This window comes from Giraffa tippelskirchi, chromosome 5 (genome assembly GCF_054371585.1).
Source record: "Giraffa tippelskirchi isolate mGirTip1 chromosome 5, T2T-mGirTip1v1.2.pri, whole genome shotgun sequence".
NCBI lineage: Eukaryota > Metazoa > Chordata > Mammalia > Artiodactyla > Giraffidae > Giraffa > Giraffa tippelskirchi.
In genome coordinates, this window is record NC_137279.1 from 19149152 (window position 1) to 19176599 (window position 27448).

The 27448-nt window shown below is 37.9% G+C and overlaps 2 protein-coding genes and 1 non-coding gene across 10 annotated transcripts in view; 2 read left to right on the forward strand and 1 right to left on the reverse strand.

Moving 5' to 3' along the window:
* Nucleotides 1-27448, forward strand: part of LOC145504670 (torsin-1A-interacting protein 2-like) — a 39615-nt gene extending 12167 nt beyond the window's left edge. For 2 of the 8 annotated variants that reach the window (XM_081485868.1, XM_081485867.1), the window contains exons 2-6: nt 5646-6107; nt 19764-19942; nt 21876-22385; nt 25095-25199; nt 26001-27448. In XM_081485868.1, coding sequence (XP_081341994.1) covers nt 19909-19942; nt 21876-22385; nt 25095-25199; nt 26001-26761 — 1410 coding nt within the window. In that variant the 5' untranslated portion in view covers nt 5646-6107; nt 19764-19908 and the 3' untranslated portion in view covers nt 26762-27448. Of the gene's footprint in view, nt 1-4350; nt 4446-5645; nt 6108-19763; nt 19943-21875; nt 22386-25094; nt 25200-26000 lie in introns of those variants that run through there. The other 6 variants (XM_081485872.1, XM_081485869.1, XM_081485866.1 and 3 more) reach the window with 4 other exon arrangements.
* LOC145504673 (torsin-1A-interacting protein 2) lies at nt 6219-8265 on the forward strand. The gene has a single exon (XM_081485873.1). It carries the CDS (start codon nt 6309-6311, stop codon nt 6702-6704), a length of 396 nt encoding a protein of 131 aa, XP_081341999.1. The 5' UTR covers nt 6219-6308; the 3' UTR covers nt 6705-8265.
* TRNAC-ACA (transfer RNA cysteine (anticodon ACA)) lies at nt 11822-11893 on the reverse strand. The gene has a single exon. It is a non-coding gene; the product is annotated as a tRNA-Cys (tRNA).

The following is a 27448-nucleotide window of genomic DNA, read 5'->3' on the forward strand; positions in this document are numbered from 1 at the left end:
TTGGGAATCTAAATGTGTGTACAGTTGACTTGAACAACACAGTGTGAATTGTGTGAGTCAACTTACATGCAGATTTTTTTTAAGCGATAAATAGTGAAAGGTTGTTGCTGGACCAGGAAAAGATGGCCAGGATTCTTGGCCTCCTGAGGAGAATTCAGTCCGGGGCCAGAGACGAGGCTTGATCGCTCAGAGTTTTTGTGCGATAAAGTTTTATTTAAGTATAAAGGAGGTAGAGAAAGCTTCTCACAGAGGCATCAGAAGGGGGCAGAAAGAGTACCCCCCTGCTAGTCTTCAGCTGGATGTTGTATAGTCACTAGCAGTTTGTTAATGAAAGAAAGGAATGTCTTAAAACTCCAATGGCACCAGGCCCCTCATCCATAAGATGTGTTGGGATAATCTTGTCACCAGACATCCCAGGTCATAAAAGGATTGACTTGAATCTTGCAGAAGGGCAGATTACCATACAAATAGTTTCATTTACATAGATTAGGGGAACATTGTCTGAGTATAACATACTGGTTTGTCAGGTTGGTTCTGAGCCATTAGACCAAATGGACTTGAAGATAGAGTTTGGGGTAAATGCATAGTACATTAACATAGCTAAGAGAAACATTTCCATAAGAAGAATGCATTGATTATCTCAGGGTTTGAGAATAGTTAACTTCAGGTGAAACCAGGTGTCATTATGGCAATACAGTATTTTAAGAGAAACCTCTTTTAAATTTGTATAGAGAAGGGAAAAAATATCGCTAGTTTGTTTCCTCCTGCCGCTTGAGAGATAAAAATGTCTGACACTTGCAGCCTATTTCCTCCATTTGGAGACTCCTGGCCTTCCTGCCTGTTACCCTCAATAGTATGGTACCGCATAGTCTGTGGTTGTTTGAATCTTAGGATGCGGAGGAACCCTGTTTCCACTGCAGGGGGCGCATCCCTGGTGCAGAACTAAGATCCCTACTTGCCGTGCTGTGTGGCCAGGAAAAAAAAGAGGATTATTATTTCACAGATGGAGGATTACTGTTGAATGCTTGGCCAGGTGAGGCCAGTTGAGGTTCTTTAGGCTTCATCTTGCCTAGAAGGAGAGTGCTCCTTTTCTAATATGCACAAAGGCACCATATGAAAAAACAAAGTGTTGCACAGAGATGCGTGCCTTTATAAAATATGCCAGGATAAACTTTCCTTTCCATTAGGTAGCTAATGGAGAAATTAATTCCATTAATTAACATTAGGTAGGGCTTCCCTAGCAGCTCAGCTGGTAAAGAATCCGCCTTCAATGCAGGAGACCCCAGTTCGATTCCTGGGTTGGGAAGATCCTCTGGAGACAGGATAGGCTACCTACTCCCAATATTCTTGGGCTTCCCTGATGACTCAGACAGTAAAGAATCCACCTGCAATGCGGGAGACCTGGCTTAGATCCCTGGGTTGGGGAGATCCCCAGGAGGAGAGCATGGCAACCCACTCCAGTATTCTTTCGTGGAGAATCTCATGGACAGAGGAGCCTGGCGGGCTATAGTCTGTGGGGTTGCAGAGTCAGACACAACTGAGTGACTGAACAACAACAAATAGTTGATTTACAATATTATATTTTCTTTTACCTTGTTTCTAGAAAGAGATAGTTGCTTGCAGTATTATGAGAAAAACACAGCTGTGTTTTTCTATAGGGTTCCTCTTCCTCAGTCACCCACCTTGCCTCTGAACAGAATAATTGCTGCTGATCTTCTTGTCCACAGTGTGAAAGTTTGGTTTTGCCTATTAATCTGTTTTTCTAGCCCAGTCCTGATTTCTGCTCTGCCCTAAAGGGTGGATATATGTTTAAGTATAGCTGATTCCCTTTGCTGTATGGCAGAAACTTAATAACATTGTAAATCAACTATACTCCAGTAAAAAGTATTTAAAATATAAAAATGAAGATAGAAATAGAAAAAAAAAATCAAATAGAGGTTATGTAAGTTGTTAGGATTTATGATACCGTGACCATTCATGTACCTCCAACCATTCAAAGAAAAAATGTTTATAATTATCTTTGAAATACTCTGTATACCTTTCCTTACCCCAACTACTTCCCTCTCCCATCAAAGGTAGTAATTATCCTTGTGCTTATCTTTTTCTTTTTAGCTTTATTGCATATTTATTCCTAAGCAATAAATTGCAACTATGTAAATGGAAACTGTTACATAAGAGAGAGTGAGTGTATGTATATCTTTCTGCTACTTGCTTTTTATAAGAATACGTCAGGTTTTTTAATCCATTCTACTGCTTATGGACATTTTAGCTGTTATTTTGCTATTATACAGAGAACTACCATGAATATTTTTATTCATGTTTTTAAATAAACATGTAATTTTCTCAAGGGTAGTTACCTAAGAGTGGAATTACTGAGTTATAGGAAATGCACATTCTCAGCTTTATTAGATAATGTCCAAAATGGTTATACTAATTTATATTCCTGTCATTAGGGTATAAGAATTCAAATTACTCTATGTTCTCTGATACGTATTTAATATATCAAAATGGTACATGTTTTATGGGGAGGAAAAGTAAAGAAGGAGAGGGAATATTGTCTCACTGTGCTCAGAGCCATAGGGGATTAGAGACTTAAGGGGATGAAGTTTAATCAGGAAGCTCTGGGCTCCATGTGGTGATTGACATAAACAGAGGTACAGGTTTAATGGGATTGGTTGGTCCTCATATTTTCAAGCCGGAGAAGGCAATGGCGACCCACTCCAGTACTCTCACCTGGAAAATCCCGTGGACGGAGGAGCCTGGTAGGCTGCAGTCCATGCGGTCGCTAAAGAGTCAGACATGGCTGAAGCGACTTAGCAGCAGCAGCATATTTTCAAGCAGATAATGGTAGTGAAGTTGTGAGGGCAAGAAGCAGGAAGATTTGAGAATCTTGCCAGGAGTATTTTGGGGAAGGCCTCTTCACTCTTTCGGTGATAAGGCTGGGCATGAGTTAGGAGGCTTGTAGTACGTGACCTGAGCATTTAGTGCTTTGGAGTCCCTTTTTGACTCTCCTTTTACCTGTAGTGGTTTGGAGGACCGGGAGGGGTCAGTTTTGTCTGGAACATATGGAACACTAGAGTTCTGTTGGTTCAGGAATACTTGGAGCTCTCAGATCAGTTCAGTTGCTCAGTCGTATCTGACTCTTTGTGACCCATGGACTGCAGCACTCCAGACCTCCCTGTCCATCATCAACTCCTGGAGTTTACTCAAACTCAAGTCCATTGAGTCAGTGATGCCATCCAACCATATGATCCTTTGTCGTCCCCTTCTCTTCCCACCTTCAATCTTTCCTAGCATCAGGGTCTTTTCAGATGAGTCAGTTCTTCACATCAGGTGGCCAAAGGATTGGAGTTTCAGCTTCAGCATCAGTCCTTCCAATGAATAGTCAAGACTGATTTCCTTTAGGATGGACTAGTTGGATCTCCTTGCAGTCCAAGGGACTCTCAAGAGTCTTCTCCAACACCACAGTTCAAAAGTATCAATTCTTCGGCGCTCAGCTTTCTTTATAATCCAAGTCTCACATCCATACATGAGTACTGGAAAAACCATAGCTTTGACTAGATGGACCTTTGTTGGCAAAGTAATGTCTCTGCTTTTTAATATGCTGTCTAGGTTGGTCATAACTTTTCTTTCAAGGGGTAAGCATCTTTTAATTTCATGGCTTCAGTCACCATCTGCAGTGATTTTGGAGCCCAGAAAAATAAAGTCTCTCACAAGTGATGGGACTGGATGCCATGATCTTAGTAGTTTTCTGAATGTTGAGTTTTAAGCCAACTTTTTCACTCTCCTCTTTCACTTTCATCAAGAGGCTCTTTAGTTCTTCGCTTTCTGCCATAGGGGTGGTGTCATCTGCACATCCATCTGAGGTTATTGATATTTCTTCTGGCAGTCTTGATTCCAGCTTGTGCTTCATCCAGCCCAGCGTTTCTCGTGATGTACTCTGCATTTAAGTTAAGCACTTAACATATAAGCACTTGGAGCTCTAGTGCTGTCTTAACTGTTGAAGTTGGAGAAACGAAGGTTGGGAGAAGAGGGGTTTTATCCTGAGCATTTGGAGCTTTAGGGCTTCTTCTTAACTCTGCTATAATAGAGATATGGAGTCATGGGGGAGGGGAAGTCTTGCCTAGGGTGTATAGAGCCCACATTGTCAAACTTGTTAATTTTTGTCAGTCTGGTCGAAATGAAATATGGTATCTTGTGGTTTTAATTGAGTTTCCCCTTTTTACTCTAAAAATTCCAAAATTCTGTATCTTTTCAACATCAAACTTAGTCATATAACTTTACCACTAACTTCTGTGTTAAACCCCACAATCATGTGGGTTTTATTTATCATCTCTTTCATGTACCCAGGATTTCCTGATTCAGCAAGTGAAACTTGTACTGTAGTGGCTCCTGACAGTATACCCTCAGGGAAATCTGCTATACCCTATGTTGCCACCACAAAGGTCAGAAAACCTATTTTGTGTTCATTCTTGCCTGAGGGGCTGGATTGGTAGCCTTCACACATTGTCACCTAACCTCATAAAACACATCAGTGTATCAACTCTGATTCTATCTCGCCCCATCTGGAGCCCCCACTAAAATATTCGCTTCATGTTGCAGCCCTCTCAGAGGTGGCTCTTCAGTTATCTTTTAAGTTGCCATTTTAAGATCTGAGAATCGCAGCTACTGTTGATAGTCTGTAAGGAAAATGCTTTGGCTGATCACAGCTGAGGATATTACTGCCTCTGCTTTTCAGGCTATATCTTTATACAGTTTTAACCCTGTGTAAATGGGACACCCATCTTCCCCAGTGTTCCTTAGTGCTCTCACAGAATCAGGCCTCAGAATTCACAAAAGAATTGCTGGAGAAAGGCAGGCTCCATATTGTATTCTGATGATCTGTGGCACACTCTAGGTGGCTATCTAGTTGTTCAGTACATCTTACTCTACCCCACCTTGTTTACTTGTTACATTTAAATGTCATGAAGGAGTACAAAGATGGTGAAAGTGTCTGTAAATCCCAACTGATTTACTATGTATGTCCCAAGAATAGTTCAGGACTATGCCTTAATTGGCTTAAACTTAAATGTGTGTAAGCCCATAAAGACAGATGTGGGCAGTGAGGCATGTCCCTTGTGGTTTATTTTCCAGCCTTCAAAAGGATTTCATCCAACTTTCTATGGTTGGTTATTAAGAATATTATCTAATAATTTTGTAAGGTTTTCCTTGCATTGAAGTCTGTTTTAGAAGGCTGTCACCGTTGTTAACATTATCCCACCCATTATGGTAATACTATATATGGCACCCATTTCATGGAAGACAGATAAAAGAAATCTCAAAGTTTTACCATGTATATGATTATACAGACCGTATTATTCCCAAAGTGCAAAAGGAGTAGGAAAAATAAATACATAGTCCTAAAAAATAAACGAGACTAGTACAAATCTTAAATGAACCCAAATCTTCCCTGTTGCCCAGTCGAGCATAAGAATAACTTCCAACAGATAAGTTGGTTTGAACCCGTATAAAGTTGTCATGGGGAATCCCATGAGACAATTCTTATGCACCTTGACTGACCCAAATGATTTCCTAATGCATGTTTCTAATGATATTGTGAGCAACTCAAAGCCCATATGAGTTGTCTGAAGTTTTATTATTTACAGGTATGTGAAGCATTCCCAGAACCCTTCAACCAACTCAACAGCAGCTACTTCCCTGTGACTGGGTCCTGATTAAGGTCCTCCCAAGAAAGACTTCATTGGATCCACGCTCAAGAGGACGCTGCCAAGTTTTCCTGACCCCTCTTCATCGCTATAAAGTGCTAAGGCCTTAAGACTTGGGTACTTGTATTACAACGGCAAGAGTGCCAGCACCCACCAAAGACTCACTGGACTGTCAGCTTCTGTTTCACCAAACAGACATAATAACTTACCAGCAAAGCAGAGTAAGCCAAGTGCCTCTGCAAATACCACCAGCTGATAACACACAAGAAAAAGTAACTTAGACTAGAACCCTGTCTTTTCTTAAGAAGCTGAGATTTAAAGGAGCTGTTGTGACATCTGTGCTGCTGGTAGTGACTGATAACATAGACAGGATCAGTCCCTGAGTTTGGAGACTGGCTACAAGTGAGTGAAAAATAGACAACGAAATCTTGAAGAATTGCACAAAGGTGCAAGCCAGATTTTACCCTCTATAAGTAATGGTGGTTGGACTGAGAAAGTGCTAAACCAAAACTGTAATAGGTCTGGTCACTTGGGTGTCTCTCTTTATTATCATATTGCCTCTTACTGTTACATTTGCTTTCTGTGTTGTCTCTGCAGGTCCCAATGTTCTCAGATAATTCACATTGCCCTGACTGTGGGCAGCAGTGGTTTCCTAGTTTAGAACTAGGCCACTGGTTGTACCAAACTGAACTGGTTGAGAATGAATGTTACCAAGTCTTCTTAGACCGTATTAACAGAGCTGATTATTGCCCTGAGTGTTATCCTGATAATCCTGCTAATAGAAGCCTTGTTCTTCCTTGGTCTTTCCCACTTGAGTGGGCTCCTCAAAATCTTACCAGGTGGACCTTTGAAAAAGCTTGCCACCCATTTCTTCTGGGTCCTCCACTGGTTAGAAAAAGAATACATGACTCTAGAGTCGCTGGTTTTAACCCTGCACTACAGTTAATCCTGACGAGGACAGACAAAACCTTAAACAAAAAACTTGGCCAAAGCAAATAACTTCTTAAACAGTCAAGATCATGGAGACTCTAAAGGGTTTTGTACTAGTAGCCCAAGGAAGATGGAAAAATGACTCCTTTCTAAATCTGATCCAGACTGTCACTGCTTTGGGAAACTGCTTAAATTGTTGGATCTGCTTCCAGGGTCTATGCATCTCTTGTTCAGCATGAATTTAATTAGTGGTCCAAGCTAGACTGTTCTTCTGGAACCTGACTAATCCATATTTCCTATGTTTTGGAATTAGCTTGCTCCTCCTAAAAATCTCCACAGCCTAATCATTGCCGTTATTATGACAAGGTAGTCCTGGAGGAGAAGCCTCATACTGTGTGTACTTTAATTATATTCTAGTAATAACTTTTGTGGGAAAGCATCCTTGTAGCTGAATTCTAGATTATTCCAGTAAAACAATTAGACATTTAATAAGAATCTATATTGTTCTAAATTCCACCTCTTATATATTAATCAGTGATAATTATATATATATATATATATAAGATTTATTCATATCTAACCAAATATTCATCATTGGCTCTATTTGGTTTATCCTCAGTGTGGCTTTGACATTATTAACTGGTCCCTGTTAGAGAAACCACATTCAATCAGGCAACGCCTATATAAGTTACAGAATAATGTGCAGAAATGCCACTATCTAGTTACTTGGCTGTACATAAGCAAAGACTGTCCTGTCTTTGTGGTGACTGAACTTAGAATGTCCTCCTCTGGAAATGGAAAAGTACCTGTATTAGGAGCTGGGTGACAGAAGGAGTTGTCAAACTTGACTCCATATAGATTATGAACAGTTGAGGGGAAACATTTTTCTTAGAACTAAGAAGGACTCAACCTGACATTGGCCTCATTCTGGCCTTCACTTGTTCATAAGAATCATGGAACCAGAGTTTGAGTTAAGAAACTTGGAAAAAGCAGCTGAAAACATCTCAAGAGTCCACTTAACAATTTAAAAATTCCACTTAAGATGCTAAATAATCCATTGTTTATGTAGCAACTCAACAATGTTCTCAAGGTCCCAGGTTCTTTCTGTCTTTCCCCCCTGGGATCCTTATTGTATTGGCTTTTTGTCCTTATAGTTGTTTTCTCAGTGAGTACAGTGTAGCTTGTTGCTGCTCCAGAAATTTCAATCTCTCTCAAAGGCTGGAAGTAGGGAGCAAAAAGCTTTGTCCTTTCAAGTCTCTCTTTTTTATTTGGGAAAAAAGTCTCTCAAGAGTCCCTCAGATTTTTCCTTACATCTCAATACATCAGGGACTTTCCCTTCCATCCTTGATTCATGAGGGAGCCTGGGAAACCTGACAGAGGGGAATGGAGTTGACATTGCCTGGGTAGGACACATTGTCGCCCCTAATAAAATCAAGGCTCTTTTAGGAAGAAGTGAGGAATGAATGGCTGTTGGTATGCAACAAATCATGCCTGCCACATGTTGTTAAAAGTCATTTGTTAGTCTGTATAAAGAATGTACCCCAGAGATCTACCCTGTATCTGCCTTATGTCTGTCATGATTGACATTCTCTTCTGTTCTGTTGCTGAATAAATTGTGTGTGGACTGCTATACTGAGTGAAGACTAATTAGTTTATTATTAATCCTTGGTTAAGAACTACACTATCCTAAAGCTTTATCTAAAAAGTGAAAATTTACTTTGAGGTATTGCTTTTGAGGATGGTATTATAGTCAATATCACTGTCTCCTAAACTTTTTCAGACACACACCAAAAAACACTACTTATGTTCAATTCAGGAGAATAGAGAAAGGTTCTTTTGTTTTTGTTTTAACCAATCTCATTCTTAAATAGTAGGACATTAAATGGATTTATACAGTTGAGGTTCAAGTCAGCGCCTGGGTGAGCTTGTCAAAAATGCAAATTTCCTGATCTTACAGAAATTTTGATTTCCAAAGTTTCTTATGGGGCCCAGGAATCTACATTTTATAAATAGTGCCTCAGAAGATTCTTACGCAGATGCTCTATGAACCATACCTTGAAAAATACCATAGCAGCATATCCATCATATTTAGTTACCTAACTTAAAAGACTAGGAACCGAGAGTACTCATAATACTGTAAGATAGTGGTAGTTATTGTACTTCGCCAGTGACATAATAAAGAGGTTTCATAGCAGACTGAAGGACTCTGCAGGATATTTCAGGTCATAACTCAGTCACATTTTTCTCAACTGTTTGTGGAGAGGGCTCTGTTGTAGTCCTTAAACAGTTCTGTAGGGTGTCATTATAAACTTTGTGAGTACATGGGCAAGAGAAAGGAATCAAAAATACTAATTTTATTATTACATTAAGAAGGGTACTTTGCCTTCATCCACTATTATTATCACATACCTGATACCGTCAGCTCTCAGAAATAACATCATGTGGTAAAGGTCATAAAATGGAGCAAGGGAGAAAATTTAGAAAACCATAGCTTTTCAACTTAGGTCTTTAGTAGGACTTCACTGGGTTTAAAACACTGCAGACTATTCTATAGTACTCATTCATGGTTATGAATAATGAATTTGAAAGTATAAGTGAATTCCTAAAATTAATTCTCATGACAGATGATCCACTGTTTTGGATGATGTGAGCCATATTAAGCTACACTTCCATCCTCTGGGAGAGTTGATAATATTACTTACATGTAATGGTGGCCATTTCTAAAATGACTTCCAGAACTACTTTCTGTTACTTTAATGCAGATCTAGGAGTAGAAATTTAATGGAAAGTATCTACTGAAGAGAAGGCTGTCTTGGGTTGTGGGTGACTGAGTTAAGATTCATCTCTAAGTTGTAGGAGAACATAGTCCAGGCAAGCACACATGTAAGAAAGAATTCCATGACGTGGCAATCATAATACACGTGTCTGTAAAAGTGAGTTGAGAGCCATACCCCTCTATCTCTTGAGTCTCCCCTGGCAGCCCTTGAGTCTCAATGCAGTCTTCAGAACACCGCTTGAAAACTGCTTGTTACAGAGGAAAACTAATGGCCTTGCAGCCAGCTGACCTGAGTGTGTCTTCTAATTCTGACCTTATTAAATGAGCTTGGGCATTTTAACCTTTCTCTGTCCAGTTTCATCTGTGAAATAAGTTGTGTAATGATACCCAATTCATACTGTTGTGAGGTTTAAATGTGATACATGTCTATCAATCAGCACTGCAGTAAGTCTTTAGGATGAGGAGAGGTATAAGAGAATGAGGCAAAAGTTAGAACTAGGGATCAGATAGAGTCTAACTTTTAGAATAAGGATTAAGGCCAACTGTTAGAACTTGATGCTAAATTATCAAAAATTTCTTAAATCTTTTCTGATGAAGGACAAGGTTTATCTTGTAACTGAGGTCGAGCCTGTAGTTGTGTGAATCACATGGCCTGAGATGAAGATTAAGAGGCTTAGAGGGATGAATGACCCGAGGCAGATCCTTGTCACATTTTTTTAGGCCCATTTATAGTCATAATTGTGGTAGATCTAACTAATTTACTATATGATTTATTATCACCTGAGACTTTACACAATGCTGAAAAAAGCAATTAAAGAAAAGTTTATCTGTGTAAATTTACCCAGGTCATATGTGCTAGAGTCACAGTTCAAACCTAGATTCGGAGTGCCTTGTAGTATGTTTACTATGTGGTTTTATTGTTGTTGTTTTAGTATCATGGTTAACAGCTAGGGTCCCACAGTCAGAATACCTGAGTTCAGATCACCTGAGTTCAAATCCTAACTCTGCCTCTACTAGTTGTGTGTTCTTGGGTAAAATTCTTTTAACCTTTCTCTGTCTCAATTTCCTCACCTGTAAAATAGAAAGAATATTAAGTCCATACATCATAAGATTGAAGTTTCCAGGATGGAATAGAGGTTGGGTAAGGTCCTACTGCTCTCCCAGCCCCAATTTTATTCTTGAGAGTAGCTTTCCTTTGTCCTGTCTCCTCTCAGCTGGCTGTGACAAAATGCATAGGAAACTGTTGTTGAAGTGTGCCTTTGTAACATAAGTTCATTGTGTGTGGGCTCAGAGTTAACCCTTATAGGTTTTTCATTTTGATTCTTAACTTTTCCTCACAGAAGCGAATACATTACATTTTATTACTCATTTAAAAAATTTATTAACATCAATCATATAGAAAAATGCTGAAAATAGTATTCACCTATTGCACCCAAATCTAAAACACATTTACATAGGAAAGCTGTCCTATGCTTTTGGATTGGAAGAATTAATATTGTTAAAATGGCCATACTACCCAAAGCAGTCTACAGATGTAATGTGATCCCTATCAAATTACCCATGGCATTTTTCACAAAAATAGAACAGATAATCCTAAACTTTATATGGAACCATAAAAGACCCAAAATTGCCAAAGCAATCCTAAGGGAAAAGAACAAAGGAGAAAGCATAACCCTCCCAGACTTCAGGCAATACTACAAAGCTACAGCAATCAAAATGGCATGATATTAGCACAAAAACAGACATACATGGGTCGGTGGAACAGAAGAGAGAGCCCAAAATTAAACCCCCACACCTATGATCAGTCTTCAACAGAGGAGACCAAAAATATACAATAGGAAAAAGACAGTCTCTTCTGCAGGTGATGTTGGAAAAGTTGGACAGCCACAGGTAAATCTATGAATTTGAAACACACTCTCATACCGCACAGAAAAGTAAATTCAAAATGTCTTAAAGACATAAGACATGAAACCATAAAACTCTTAGAAGAGAACATAGGCAAAACATCTGACATAAATCATACCAATATTTTCTTAGGTCTGTCTCCCAAGGCAATAGAAATAAAAACAAAAATAAATGGGACCTAATTAAATTTACAAGCTTTTGCACAGCAAAAGAAACCATAAACAAAAAGACAACCTACATACTGGGAGAAAATATTTGCAAATGATGCAACTGACAAAGTCTTAATTTGCAAAATATACGAACAGCTGATACAATTCAACAACAACAAGAAACAAACAACCCAATTGAAAAATGGGCAATTTTCATACAATGAAAGTGAAAGTGAAGTTGCTCAGTTGTGTCCGACTCTTTGCGACCCCATGGACTGTAGTCTACCAGGCTCCTCTGTCCATGGGATTTTCCAGGCAATAATACTGGAGTGGGTTGCCATTGCCTTCTCCAGATCTTCCCTACCCAGGGATTGAACCTGGGTCTCCTGCATTGTAGGCAGACGCTTTACCATCTGAGCCACCAGGAAATAGTAAAGGAAATTTTATTCACAGTAGGTCAACTTATTGAGCCCTCATAAGGTGTATAGTCCTGTTGTACATAGAGGTGTAAGATATAGTGAAGTGTAAAATTCACTGTTTACCCTATGAAAGCCTATAAACAATAGTAGGATACAAATTCTATTCAAGTTTCTATAAACTAGGAGACACTGAAACATACACAGGGACATAAAACAGTTGGAAAAATTTCATGAACTAAAGATATTGAAATCATACACTATAAATCTTAATTATGTTGAATTGGTTCATGGTGCTTTCAGGTCTACTGTATTCTACTTTTCTGTATATTCATTTTGATAATTTTTGAGAGTTTTATATTGAAGCTCCAAATAAAAATATTAATTTATATACTTAAAAAATAGTGGAACTATGTAATTTTGTTCTGTATTTTCCAAGTCTCCTGTAATTGTGAAAAGAAAAAAGAAAAAAGAAAAAGAAAAATGGGCAGAAGACCTAAATAGACATTTCTCCAAAGAAGACATATAGATGACCAATAGGCACATGAAAAAGATGTTCAGCGTCACTAATTATTAGAGGAATGCAGATCAAGACTATAATACAATGAGGTACCATCTTATACCAGTCAGAATGGCCAAGATTAAAAAAATCTACAAATGGAATTTCCCTGGTGCGCAGTGGATAAGAATCTGTCTGCCAATGCAGGGGACATGGGTTTGATCCCTGGTCTGGGAAGATTCCACATGCTGAGGAGTAGCTTAAGACCACGTGCCACAACTACTGAGCCTGTGCTCTAGAGCCCACGAGCCACAACTCCCGAGCCCACTTGCTGCCACTACTGAAGCCTGTGCACCCTAGAGCCTGTGCTCCACAAGAGAAAGCCACTGCAATGAAAAGCGAACACATCCCAAGGAAGAGTAGCCCCCACACTCTGCAACTGTAGAAAGCCCAGCCCACAAAGCAGCAAAGACCCAGTGCAGCTGAAAATAAAAGTATTAAAAAAGAAAAAGCAACACTTCTTAGAAAAAAAGTCTACAAATAACATGCTAGAGAGGGTGTGGAGAAAAGGGAACCCTCCTACACTGTTGTTTGAAATGTAAGTTGGTGCAGCCGCTACAGAAAACAGTATGGAGGTTCCTCAAAAAAACTAAAAATAGAATTACCATATGATCTAACAATCCCACTCCAGACAAAACTATAATTCAAAAACATGGGGAATTCCCTGTGGGTCAGTGGTTGGGATTCTTTGCTTTCACTTCTGAGGACCTGGGTTTAATCCCTATGGGGGAACATCTGCAAGGTTCTTGGGATGGCAAAAACAAAAAGATGCATGTACCTCTATGTTCATAGTGCCAAGACTGTTCACAGTAGCCAAGACATAGAAACAAGGTAAATGTCCATGGATAAAAGATGATATGTAGAATCTAAAATATGACTCTAATGAACTATGAAATGGAAAGACTCACAGACAGAGAATGGACTTGTGGTTGCCAACGGGGAGGGAAGATAGGGAGAGGGGTGGCGTGCGAGTTTGGGGTTAGCAGATACATAGTATTATATACAAAATGGATAAACAACAAGGTCCTACTGTGTAGCACAGGGAATTCTATTCAATATCCTGTGATAAACCATAATGGAAAAGAATATAAAAAGGAAGATATGTATACATATATATATATAAAACCAAATCACTGCTGTATGACAGAAATTAACACAACATTGTAAATCAACTGTACTTCAATTTTAAAAATAGATAAAGTATACTAACATTTTGCCACATATACCTCATTTTTTAAAAAATGCTTAACAGATGACAGTTGAAACTCATTCTAGTTCTCATCCTCTTCCTATCCTTTCCTCCACAGAAGCAAACATGTATCTTTTCTGATCATGTGTTTAATTTTTATGTACATTTAAACAATGTACATTGCAATAAAAAAGTTGAACACTTTCAAAATTTTGTTACTCAGTAACAGTTGTATATAAACTGTGTTATGCATCAATTTGTAAAATTACTCTTACAACTTTTAATTTTGTGTGTTCCAGGAGGCTAAACTTGGTTTTATTACTGCAGTGCAGAGATCATTCTATGTACCAAACAATGGACACCTACCAGGTTGTCCAAGCATTACCATTGGTACATTGAGATGGAGCAGAAAGGGTGCTCTTTAAAAGACAGAGCCAGGGGACTTCCATGGTGGTCCAGTGGCTAAGACTCCAAACTCCCAAAGCAAAGAGCCCAGGTTCAATCCCTAGTCAGGGATCTAGACCCTACATGCCACAACTAACAGTTCACATGCCAAACTAAGACCCAGTGCAGCCAAATAAATACATAAAAGGAAGAGCCAGGGCATCCACAACAGAAGAAGAAGCAGTGAGGCAAATCTGTGTCCCTCTTCAGGGAGGTCCCAGGATATTGAAATTAAGGAAGGCATCCCTCAGCCTACTCTCTGTTATAGTCTCCATAGACAATAAAACCTTATTACTTGAACCTGATTTGAGCCCTCATGGAGACAGTTAAAGGAAAACAGTAAGTTTTACTGCAGATTTCAGGATCACAGGGAAGCAAAGATACCTACCAATGATAAGGCTAAGTTTTATTTAAGTGGAAAAATGAATCATTTTAACCTCTATAAATGGGGCACTGAAAACCAATATTTCACAATTGAACTTGTAAGGGATTCACTAAAAGCCAACATCCTCTCTGCTAAATGAAGCATACAGGTCTTCATCAGTTTTTTTTTTTTTTTTCAAGATACCATCAAAGATGGGTTGTTGTTGGTTTTTTTTTTTTTTTTTTTGAGATGCTCATAGATGGTTTTTCCTGAAGCTGCAAAAAGTTTTCAACATGTCTATTTTCCGTCAGAATGAGGTGCTACTTCAATTCTGTTATGCAGTCCAGAGGTTTCTAATGTACACATTTCCTGATATGGAGTAGACACAGTTCAAAAATTGACCTGCCTCTGGAATATGCCTCCAGGTCTCCCAGATACCCCACCATGTAATTTCTTCTGAAGATACATCAAGAACTTCTGTGTTTATACCATTTCTTCCTTGTAGCCTCAAGGGAATACTGGTTCAGCTATGAACAGCAGTGTGTTGCAAAGGGTCTGAGTGAAATGGGCTACAGGAATGATGTGTACCTTGTGATAAGAAAGGCATGTATTGAGCACTTGTACGATTATAGATATATCTCTGGTGTTCCTTTGCAGATTGCTTATTGACTGCAACCTAGTTTCCAAGTAATATGTTTTTTTTTAAAGCATTCAGTTAGGTTTACATGAAATAAAGTTTATTGAGGTTATCCTACATGCAATAAGATGCACAGATTTTAAGCTTGATGACAAATGTAACCACCACCTCAGTAAAAATATAGAACACTTTCATTACCCCGAAAGGTTTTCTCATGCCCTTTTCCAGTCAGTAGTCCTTACCCTCGGAACCACTTCTCTGTTTTCCATCACTGTAGACCATTGGCCATTCTAGAACTTCATATAAATGGGATCATTTGGCATATCATCTTGTGTGTGGCTTTTTTCACTCATCACATTTTTCAGATTCATCCATCTTATGTATCAGTAGTTGGTTCATTTTTTTTTCCTTTGTTTAATTATTTTTGAATCACTCTCTAGTATTGATGGACTTCCCAGGTGGCACAGTGGTAAAGAATCCACCTGCCAATACAGGAGACACATGAGACTCAGGTTTGATTCCTGGATTGAGAAAACCTCCTGAAGTAGGAAATGGCAACCTACTCCAGTATTCTTGCCTGGAAAATTCTTTGGACAGTGGAGCCTGGTGGGCTACAGTCCATGGGGTTGCAAAGAGTTGGACATGACTGAGCACACACACACGTAGTATTTTATGCTTCTTAAATTTTATATAAAGGCTTTAATATTGTAAATGTATGAATTTTTGATATATAACTTGTTAATTGCTGTATATAATATTACATTTAAAGAATATGCCACAATTTAAAAAATCTAGTTCCTTATTTATAGACATTTAAGATTTTCTCAATTTTTCCTCACTTTTTAAACAATGCTGCCACAAACACCATTGGGCACTTTAGGAAAAGTTTCTCTAAGGTACATGTCTAAAAGCAGAATTGCTGATTTGTAGAATGTGTGTGTCAACTCAGTATTGCCGTATTGCCCTCCCAAGTTGTAACAGATGGCCTCATTGTCAATACAGGTCTGGGTATCTCCAAATCCTCACCAACACTTGGTATTGCCTTGGTATTACGTTTTTTTTTCCAATCTGGTGGTTGTCAGATGGTGTCTCATCATTAATTTTTGCATTTCCTTGGCTACATTTCTTAACCAATTCATTAGACTTTTAGAGTCCTCTTTTTATTTAACTGCTTGTTCATCTCTTTTGTCCACTTAAAAAACAAAATAGCAGTATTTGTCTCTTAACTGATCTGGGGTAGTTTTTATGTATTCTAGATATTAATCCCTTGATGATTATTATATATTACATATATATAACATTATGTATTATATATTATATTATAATTATATATATAATATATATATTACATATATTATTATATGTGTTGCTGATACTTTTCTAGTCAAGAATTTATCTTTTAACCTTGATTTTGATGATTTGTATAGAGATTTAACTTTTTTAATGTCATCACATTTGTTCCCCTCATGGTTTATATATATGTCTTTTATATCTTGCTTAAGAAAACCTTGAAGTTATAATGGTATTCCCCACTTTCTTCTGAAAATTTTAAAGTTTTGCACTTTACATTTAGGTCTCTAATCTGCAATTGATTTTTGTGGAGGTAGACATCTAGTTTTTTTCCCGTTTGAAAAATCAGTTGTCCCCAAACTATTTATTCACTAATCCATTCTTTCTCTTTGTCACTCAGTTTCCTTTACTTAAGTATGTACATATTTCTTGGCTCTCTATTCCGTGTTATTATGTTTGTCTGTTCTAACACCAGTGCCCTATTGTTTTTAATATCTTGATATATCTGGTAGAGATTTCCTTCCTTCAGAATTCTTTTTTCTTCCTTCAGAATTATCTTGACTCTTAATTCTTTACTGCTTTTTGTGAATTTTAGGGTCAGCTCATTCATCCCATAAGAAACATATAACAATAAAAAAATTGTCTCAAGATTTTGTTTCAAATTGCAATGAACTTACAGATTATTTTGGAGGGAATTAGCATTCAGTTCAGTTCAGTTGCTCAGTTGTGTCTTAACTCTTTGCGACCCCATGGACTGCAGCTCACCAAGCTTCCCCATCCATCACCAACTCCCAGAGCTTGCTCAAACTCACGTCCATCACGTCAGTGATGCCATCCAACCGTATCATCCTCTGTTGTCCCCTTCTCCTCCCACCTTCAATCTTTCCCAGCATCAGGGTCTTTTCCAATGAGTTGGTTCTTTGCATCAGGGGGCCAAAGTATTGGAGTTTGAGCTTCAGCATCAGTCCTTCCAATGAATATTCAGGACTGATTTCTCTTAGGATGGACTGTTTGGATCTCCTTGCAGCAAGGGACTCTCAAGAGTCTTCTCCAACACCACAGTTCAAAAGCATCAATTCTTTGGCGCTCAGCTTTCTTTATAGTCCAACTCTCACATCCATACATGACTACTGGAAGAAAAATAGCTTTGACTAGATGGACCTTTGTTGGTAAAGTAATGTATCTGCTTTTTAACATGTTGCCTAGGTTGGTCATAGCTTCTCTTCCAAGGAGCAAGTGTCTTTTAATTTCATGGCTGCAGTCACCATCTGCAGTGATTTTGGAGCCCAAAAAAATAAAGTCAGCCGCTGTTTCTACTGTTTCCCCATCTATTTGCCATGAAGTGGTGGGACCAGGTGCCATGATCTTAGTTTTTTCTGAATGTAGAGTTTTAAGCCAACTTTTTCACTCTCCTCTTTCACTTTCATCAAGAGGCTCTTTAGTTCTTTGCTTTCTGCCATAAGGGTGGTGTCATCTGCATATCTGAGGTTATTGATATTTTTCCTGGCAATCTTGATTTCAGCTTGTGCTTCATCCAGTCCAGCATTTCTCATGATGTACTCTGCATATAAATTAAATAAGCAGGGTGACAATATACAGCCTTGATGTACTCCTTTCCTGATTTGGAACCAGTCTGTTGTTCCATGTCCAGTTCTAACTATTGCTTCTTGACCTGCATACAAATTTCCCAGAAGGCAGGTCAGGTGGTCTGGTGTTCCCATCTCTAAGAATTTTCCACAGTTTGTTGTGATTCACACAGTCAAAGGCTTTGGTGTAGTCAATAAAGCAAAAGTAGATATTTTTCTGAAACTCTCTTGCTTTTTCGATGATCCAGCGGATGTTGGCAGTTTGATCTCTGGTTCTTCTGCCTTTTCTAAATCCAGCTTGAACATTTGGAAGTTCACGGTTCATGTACTGTTGAAGCCTGGCTTGGAGAATTTTGAGCATTACTTTCCTAGCGTGTGAGATGAGTGCAATTAGCATTAAATGGCCTTGAAACTTACTGTCTATACACACAATATATTTCTCTACTTAGGTCCTTTTTATGTCCTTCAGTAAAGTTTTAATACTTTTCTCCCTAAAAGTTCTTCTTTTAAAAAATAGTTTTGTTGAGGTATAATTTACATACCATAAACTTCACCCCACTCCAAAGTCCTTGCATGTGTGTTGTAGATTTATTACTGGGTACCTTTTAGTTTTTATTATGAGGTGCATGCCTGTGTGCTTAGTTGCTTCAGTCATGTCCAACTCTTTGCAACCCTATGGACTGTAGCCCACTAGACTCCTCTGTCACTGGATTTTCTATTTATTTTTAAAGTTTTGCCTCATCTACTGTATTCACCTGACCTCTTGCCAACTGACTACCACTTCTTCAAGCATCTCGAAAACTTTTTGCAGGGAAAACACTTCCACAACCAACAGAATGCAGAAAATGCTTTCCAAGAGTTTGTCAAATCATGAAGCATAGATTTTCATGCTATAGGAATAAACAAACATTTCTTGTTAGCAAAAATGTGTTGATTGTAATGGTTCCTATTTTGATTAATTAAGATGTATTCAAACCTAGTTATAATGATTTAAAATTCAAGGACCCAAACCGCAATTATGTTTGCAACTACTGAGTATAAGATATAATTGAGTTTTTATTGCTTATAAGTTACCTCTGGTTTTGATTCCTTTTGTATACAGCTTTTAATAATTTATATATATTCTTTGATCTACAGTCCATGGGGTTGCAAATAGTCAGACATGACTGAGTGACTTACACAATAACTTCTTTGAGCAGTGTATAGAGGGCATTGTATAAAGAAATAACCATCTCCATATCTTATAAAAGAATACTGTAAGAAAAACCACTCTTAGTGACGAAACTCCAAATGTGTATTTGCTCTTCCTAATACCAAGAGAGCCATCTGCATCTGTAGGTCACCACTGTGCATGTTCCTTGTTAATGATAAATGGAAGTTTCTGGTAGGCAAACTCTGAGAAATTTATATGGGACAGAAATTGAAGACATAAGGGAAATCTGCAGTGATTAACTCAACAGTGACTTAAATTTTTACTCTTGGAGTTACTTTTTATTTCAGTTTCAAAGGTATTTCCTTCAAGATTCTGGTCACTTGGTCTTACTTTTTACATCCTTCCAAACACACTAGAATGTGTTAGAAGGTTATGTCATCTATACAAGGGTTAATAATCTGAAACTTTTTTTTTCTATTTATAGTCTAGGATTTGGAATATGAGCCTCATGAAAGCCAGAAAACATTTTTTTCTTCACTAGAAAAGTTTCAGAGAGGAAATAGTACTCAAACTAAACAGATTTAGTAAATAAAGCTGAACTAGGCATTTTTCCCATGTATGAATAAAAATGTCATTTTAATTGTTTTCATTTTGTTTTAGCCATTGTATATATGCCTTGTTTCCTGGGTCCACGGGAAGCATGAGCCTGTTGGGACTTGGGACAAGAAGAAACCAAGACATTTTTACAAGGAAATCCAGATACTAACAGAAAGTACCCCAAAGTCTGAAGAGATAGAACTCAAACATGACCGACAGAGGACTTAGGGATCCTCCAGAGGGTAAGACTCGTTTGTACAGCATGAAGTTTGTTCTGTAGGAAACTAGGGCTGTGCTAAGAGCGAAAGTCTCTGGTGACTAAAACTGAAGTTTGGAAGTAAAAAAGAAGTTAATTGCTTAATTTATTATGATTCTTATTCTTTGATATTTACCAAATTTTACCATCATACCAGACTCTAATTATGAAGAAGAGTTAAGTTTTAGAGACTCCTGTAGTATTGGGAAAATATATCTTAAAAAAAGAGGGTAGACAGATCTTTAGAGTTATATTTTTAAAAGTCAAGTTAGCTGTGATATGCTATATATTTAGAGCAGGATCCTTCAATTATAAGGAAAGATGAAATTTAAATTCTTCATCCTGCTTAAGTGTATATATAGGAAATATAGGCAAAATATGAAATAGGTTTTTTGGAAGAGAAGCACATATTTAAATATTTTATTAAGGATAGTTTTCAATATATAAAAATAGCACAGTATAATGAAGTCCCATGTACTCAACATCTAACTTCAACTTTTACCTACATAATGCTACTCTTGTTACCTGCTTTGAAATATTTAAGTGTAAACCCAAGACATGATATAATTTTATTTGTTAGTACTTGAGTTTACATCTCTTAAAGCTAGATTAAAAAAAAAAAAGAACCAAAATAGCACTGTCACACCTAAAAGTAGTTGTTCCACACTATTATTCATAAATACAGCCAATATTCACATTTCCCCAATTGTCTCATAGTCTCTTTTTCTTCACAGTTGGGTTTCTAATTTTTTTTTTTCTTTACATTTGGGTCACAGACTGCATTTTATTGATATATCTTTTAGTTGCTTTAAAAAAAAAAAAAACTTTATTATGGAAAATTCAAACATATATAAAAGTAGAGAGATGAAATGAATTCCATGACCCAGCTTCATCTGCAATCAACATATGGCTAACGCTGTTTCATTTATACTCTCTTACTTTTCCTTATTACCCGTATCATTGTATTGAAGCAAAATCTAGATATCATATAATTTTAGCCAAAATACTTGAACACTTATCTCTAAATGGTAAAGATTCTTTTTTAAAAACATTACCCCAATTCCTTTATCATACCTAGAAGATGAACCAATAATTCTTAGTCTCATCAAACAGCTGGTGTTCAGTTTTTCCTGATTATCTCATTAATACTTCTTTAACAGTTGGTTTGTGGGACACTGGGTCTGTAACGTGGTCCGCACATCGTTGATGTGTCTCAAGTATCTCAATCAACAGGTCACCCCTCCTTTTTTTTTTTTATCTTTTCTTGCCATTTATTTTTATTTCTTGCTGTTACTAAAGAAAGAGTCTTTTGTCTCTTAGAATTTCCATCATTTTGAGTTTTTCTGATTACATTCCTGAGGCATAATTTAATGTATCCCTCTATCCCTGTGTTTCTTGGAAACTGGTAATTAGCTCTAGAAGCTTGATCAGATTCTGCTTCGGTTTGGCAAGAATAGCTCATAAGTAGTATAGTGTACTTCCTATTGCACTGAATTCGGGAAGTTAGAAATGTCTGATTTTCCTTCTTTTTGTAGTATTAAGATTCATCAGTGGGTTCAGGAGTTGTCAGCCTGGTTCATTCATTATAAAATTCCTCTTCAGTCTTTCGAATAATGGTTTCAGTTGCTATTGATGATTATTGCCTAGATCTGTTGTTTCATTAGGGAAGAGGATGTATTTAATATTACCAAAAGTTGGTTTGCCATTCAAAATAGTTTTCAGTTAATATTATTTGTTAGATTAGCATGATAATAAATTTGTGTAATCAGTCACCTTTAGTAAAAGTCAAGAGAAATAATGTTTAGGAAGAGTGCCTCTTAAGCCATAAAAATCTATATAACTATTTTTATTAATCAGGGACCTTGTTGAAATAAAAAATATAGGGAAATTTTTAAAATTACAAATTTTTGTCTCAATAGACCCTCAAAAGGATTTGGAAAATGATCCATCACTAAATACTCAGGAGACTACAGTCACTACAAGTACCACTGAAGAAGCTCAGACCCCAGACCTTGCCCCTGGTCTTAACAAAGACCACCAAGAGGTAGAAACAATTGGCCCAGGAAGTACAGATACAGATGCTCAATCAGAAGATCCAGATGAAACAGATTATGGGAAATACCTAAAGGATACAGAAGGTGAGAACAGCCAGGGTTTTCAAGGTGGAGAACAAGGCCATCAGCTCCCTTCAGAGAGTCTGAGTGAAGACCCTGTGGATCCAGAACCCAAATGTTTTCCAAGTGACAAGGTAGGAAGAACAGACGCACACGTAGTGGGCAGCTCTGCAGCCCTCCCTGAGCACATCAGTGACGGACCCAGAGCATCTCAGGAGCCACCAGGCGTTGACCCTCAGGATGCCCAGAGCCCTGGCCATTCCGGTGCAGGGCTGGAGAGCCAGCACACACTGAGGAAGCGACTGCTGGCACCAGGTGAGAGAAGCCCTAAGCCTGTCCTGTTGTGCACTGTTCTGTCACTGGGAACACAGGGTAGGTGGGGCCCTTCTTTTCAGAGAGCTTCTCTTTACTTCATAGGATTAAGGCCTTTGCATCTTGCCCAAGGTCACAAAGAGATATGACTGCATTGAGAGTAAATGAGGTTTCTCATCTCCTAAGACTTCCCTGGTGGCTCAGAAGGTAAAGGCTCTGCCTGCAATGTGAGAGACCCAGGTTCGATCCCTGGATTGGGAAGATCCCCTGGAGAAGGGAATGGCAACCCACTCCAGTATTCTTGCCCGGAGAATTCTATGGACAGAGGAGCTTGGCAGGCTGTAGTCCATGGGGTCACAGAGTCAGACATGACTGAGCAACTCAATGCTTTCACTTTCAAGCTAGCTCATTCTGCTCACTACATTAAGTTGCTTCCCACTTATACATAAGCTGCATTTTTTAACAGTTTCTATTTATTTACTGCATGTATGATTTTTTTATCTTTTACAGGTATGAGTTAAAAAATTCACCCCTGGCCTTTTCTTTATTTCTTATGAGCATATTTTCCCTTTCACTTTTTAAAATCTTTTACTGTGGGTGAAACTAAATGCTACATGAATCAAGAAATAGGTATATTTAAAAACCAGCATCAGTGGTAATAGTACCCTTGAAGTGAAGTGTTAGTCACTACAGTCTGTGTCTGATTCTTTGTGACCCCATGGACTGTAACCCGCCAGGCTTCTCTGTCCATGGGATTCTCCAGACAAGAATGCTGGAGTGGGTAGCCACCATTCCCTCCTGCAGGAGTTCTTCCGGACCCAGGGATTGAACCTGGGTCTCCTGCATTGCAGGCAGATTCTTTACCATCTGAGCCAGTATCCTTAACTCAGTCATATTTCAGTTTTATAGGACTTTGAGCAAATTAGTTATTTCTCTATACCTGATTTTCCCCACTTGTATATTAAGGAGAACAGCATCCTGTCTTTCCTCACGAAGAATAGTTGCAGTGTGCTATGCCTTTAACTGGTACTCAAGAGATATGGATTCTAATTGCAGCCCTACCACTTCCTAACTTGTGTGACTTTAAGGAAATCTCCCAACTTCCTGGTACTTCAGTTTCCTATTTGTAGAAATGAAGAAGTTGAACAAGATGATACCCAGCTGGTTTCTTCCAGCTTTTACCTTCTCTGATATTGTGGAGTTGGATTGTGTGGATTTGTGTTTTATAAGTACTCTGAAAGTTCAGCCTGAAATGCCTATTTGCCAGAGCAAAAGAATATAAAATGTAAGACATTGTTTTTGTTGGAGTTGACTGCGGGCTAGAATTCCATGTTTCAGTGTAAGTCAATGACTGGTCTCAAATATGCATTTCATTAGTTTACTACTAACTTGAGTAAAGACAAGGGCTATGTCTCATTCATTGTGTTTCTGTGGCTCTAGGCACAGAGAAGTGACTTTATGAATACTTGTTAAATGAGCAAATGATAGGATTTGTATATGGACCAATATGTGCCATCATAATTTCAGTGGTATGCAGGTTCACTGAGTAGGGGAAGAAAACATCCTTTTAAAAATGCAGTTTAATGTGTGAGAAGCCACTTAATATAATGGAATGAGCTCATCTAGGAGATGAGAAACCTCTTTCTAATTTCAGCTTGGCCTTGGGCAAAGCCCTTGACATCTCTGGACCTTTTGTCACAGTAGGTAAGGTAGGAGGCTCGAGAAGGTGATCATTACAGATCCTTTCAGTCCTTAAATTCTGTGACATGATATTTAAAAACCCACATTTTGGTGTGATCTGACTAAATGAACTATTCTTTATAGGTGAAGATGACTCTACTTCTTTATGTTAATAGAGTATGCTATTTGAGTTATTTCTCTAGTAAGGATTATGGGCAGTACTCAGCTGTCATTGTTATATGAGGTACCTGGCTGGGGTCAGGCACACGTTTTGACTCTAGAGGGACTTAGCTCAGAGTCTACAAAATACTGCCTCCTTTTCACCAACACATTTTAAGATTGATATCACACCCCATACGTGCATTTTTATATAGTTCATAAACTTTCTTAACCTTGTAGTCCTTGTTTCATATACCTCACTCATTAAGTTTCAGGCTTGCTTTTTTGTAAGCTATTTTGCAAAGTAAGCTATTAGTGTATAGTAATCTCTCCTGTCTTTAAACTTAGTGTCTATTATTTGCATATTTGGGAGTTGAGGAACCTTCTGAAATATAAATACTAAAATTAGAGCATCATTGCCCTGTGATGTTGAGTCTTGTGTATAGCTAACATTTCTTAAATTCCTTCTTAGTTCTGTACATTTTGTCAAATCACATTTTAGATAGCTTTGGCTGCAATCTTGTTTCTTTGTAAGGGCTAGTGAAGAATTGTGGATGTAACAACAGTATCCTTAGTGATTTCACAGCATTTTATTTTATTCTTCTAAGAATGAAGTAGAATAGTGAGCCTTAAGTAAAAGACAGGAAAAATGATTAGCTTTGTACAAAACAAAATTTTATGAAGTATGGCATCCTCAGTCAAATTCTTTGCTTTGATAAGAAGTATAAAGGTATGCACACTTATTAGTGTATACACTCTTATTAGTGTACTGTACTTAAGAGTGTATACACTCTTATTAGTGTACTGTACCTAAGAGTGTATACACTCTTATTAGTGTACTGTCTAATAATAATGTTTTGTTTTGTTTTCCAGAGGCTGAGAGACATCAACAAGAAACACAAGAATTGGAAGAAAACAAAGAGAAGAATTCACAGGATACCATAAGAAGGACTGATAAAAAGAATTTTTTGAGCTATGGTGAGAACAAAACCGGTCTTACTACAGTAATTCACATTCAGAAATTCTCAGAGAAAAACCCAGAAAACGAGCAGATTTAACAGTTTTAGCATAGTTTTAATTTTTTTTTTTTAATGTGTGGTAGTAATATGAGAATAGAGCAATTGAGTTTTAGGGATTTTTCCTTTAGGTGTGTTAGCCAGTATTTTGCTATCCATAACAAAATGGGAATTCCCAATGGAGGAAGGTTCTTTTCATAAACAAGAAACTGAAACATTTTTTTGATTGAAGTAAACCTGATTTACAATGTAGCGCTAATTTCAGGTGGGCAATAAAGTGATTAGTTATATATATGTATATTTTTTCAGATTATTTTCCATTATAGTCTATTAAAAGATATTCAATATAGCTTCCTATTAAAGCTGCCTTTTCAGTGAGAAAGAAAGTATTAACTTTTGAAGTGGCATTTTTACATTTTGACCATTTAGGAAAAAATGGCCTGTAGGTAGTAGATACTTCTGAGAAGGTATTAATAGAAGAATATGCTGATAGTTCATTTCTAAATCACATCATTACATATAGCAAAAAATATATAAATGAGATTTTACCTTTTAACAAAATATTGTATCTTTAGATAATTTAAGAAATTAACAAGTATTTCTGGTAGATTTCACCAGCTAAAAATTATAAGGATTTAGGCAAAAGAAACACACCACAGTCAGTAAAATCTGACAGTGTACCCGCCTCTTTTTAGTTTGTCACAGGCTTTATTTCTGACTCATTCTCTCTAATTTTGTCTCTTATTTTCTCTTTCTCTGACAGGCTCCATCTTTCTTGGCTTCCTGGTTGTTACCATAGTTTTGCTAAGTTCTGTTAATAGCTACTATTCGTCTCCAGCCCAGCAAGTCCCCAAAAATCCAGCTTTGGAGGCTTTCTTGGTTCATTTTAGCCAACTGAAGGATAAATTTCCAGGCCAGAGTTCCTTTCTGTGGCAGAGAGCACGCAAATTTCTCCAGAAGCACCTCAACGCTTCACACCCCAGTGAGCCAGCCACCATCATATTCACAGCAGCCCGAGAGGGAAGAGAGACCCTGCAGTGCCTCAGCCATCACGTCGCGGATGCCTACACATCTGCCCAGAAGGTCTCTGCCATTCAGATTGACGGCGCTGGGAAAACCCTACAGGACAGTGATAAGGTCAAGCATTCAGTTGACATGGAGCTGAGCTCTGGATTTGGGAAGGGCCAGAAGGCAGCTGTGGTCCATCGCTTTGAATCCCTTCCTGCGGGCTCCACCTTGATCTTCTACAAGTATTGTGACTATGAGAACGCTGCCTTTAAAGATGTGGCCCTGGTCCTGACCGTCCTCCTGGAGGAGGAAACATTAGAAGCAAGCGTCAGCCCAAAGGAAACTGAAGAGAAAGTGCGAGATTTACTCTGGGCGAGGTTTACCAACTCGGACACGCCCAGCTCCTTCAACCAAATGGATTCAGACAAATTGAGTGGGCTGTGGAGCCGTATTTCCCACCTGGTGCTGCCCGTACAGCCAGTGAGGAGCATAGAAGAACGGGGCTGCTTTGTATAAGCTAAGTACAGAGGTGGTTATGGTTGGCATGGGATTATTAAAAAGTCAGTTGAAAAGCCTTTTTATGTGGAAGGAGGTTGATGAATGTGAGGAAATGCCTGGAAAGCACAAACAAACTTATTTTAGAAAAGAAATTTTCATTTTTTACTTTCTGTAAAATCTTTCTAGCTTGGCAAAGCTAAAAGTTGACCTGACTTTCTTTCCTTGCCTTTCAAGCGAATCAGGTATATACAACTGAGGAATTTTTTCCAATCCAAAAATAGAGCAACAGAATGATTAAATGGGAAGATAATCTTCTCACAGTAACTACAGAGTGATTTTTGTTTTCTTGAGACTCTAAGGAGCCTTTTGGATGGCATTTGGACTCAGATTAAAGTAATTACAGTGATAAAGCAGTTAAAATTTTTAAAAATTTTCTATTACATGTTAAAGACTTTAAAAACTCATTTTAATAACCTAGTTGCAGGACTACATCTTAGGCTTTTTTGCACTTTTGAATAGTATGAAAAAGGAAATAAGAATTCAAATACTTATTTACCTATATACTATATGTAAGGGTTATGTTTTTCTTCCGTTAATGAGCTCTAAGGGAAAAGCAGCCTGTGCTCAAGAAATGTTCTTAAAAATTGGAAACAATGGGGGAACTGTTTATAAACATTGCAAATGAATAAATTACAACTGGCTGTA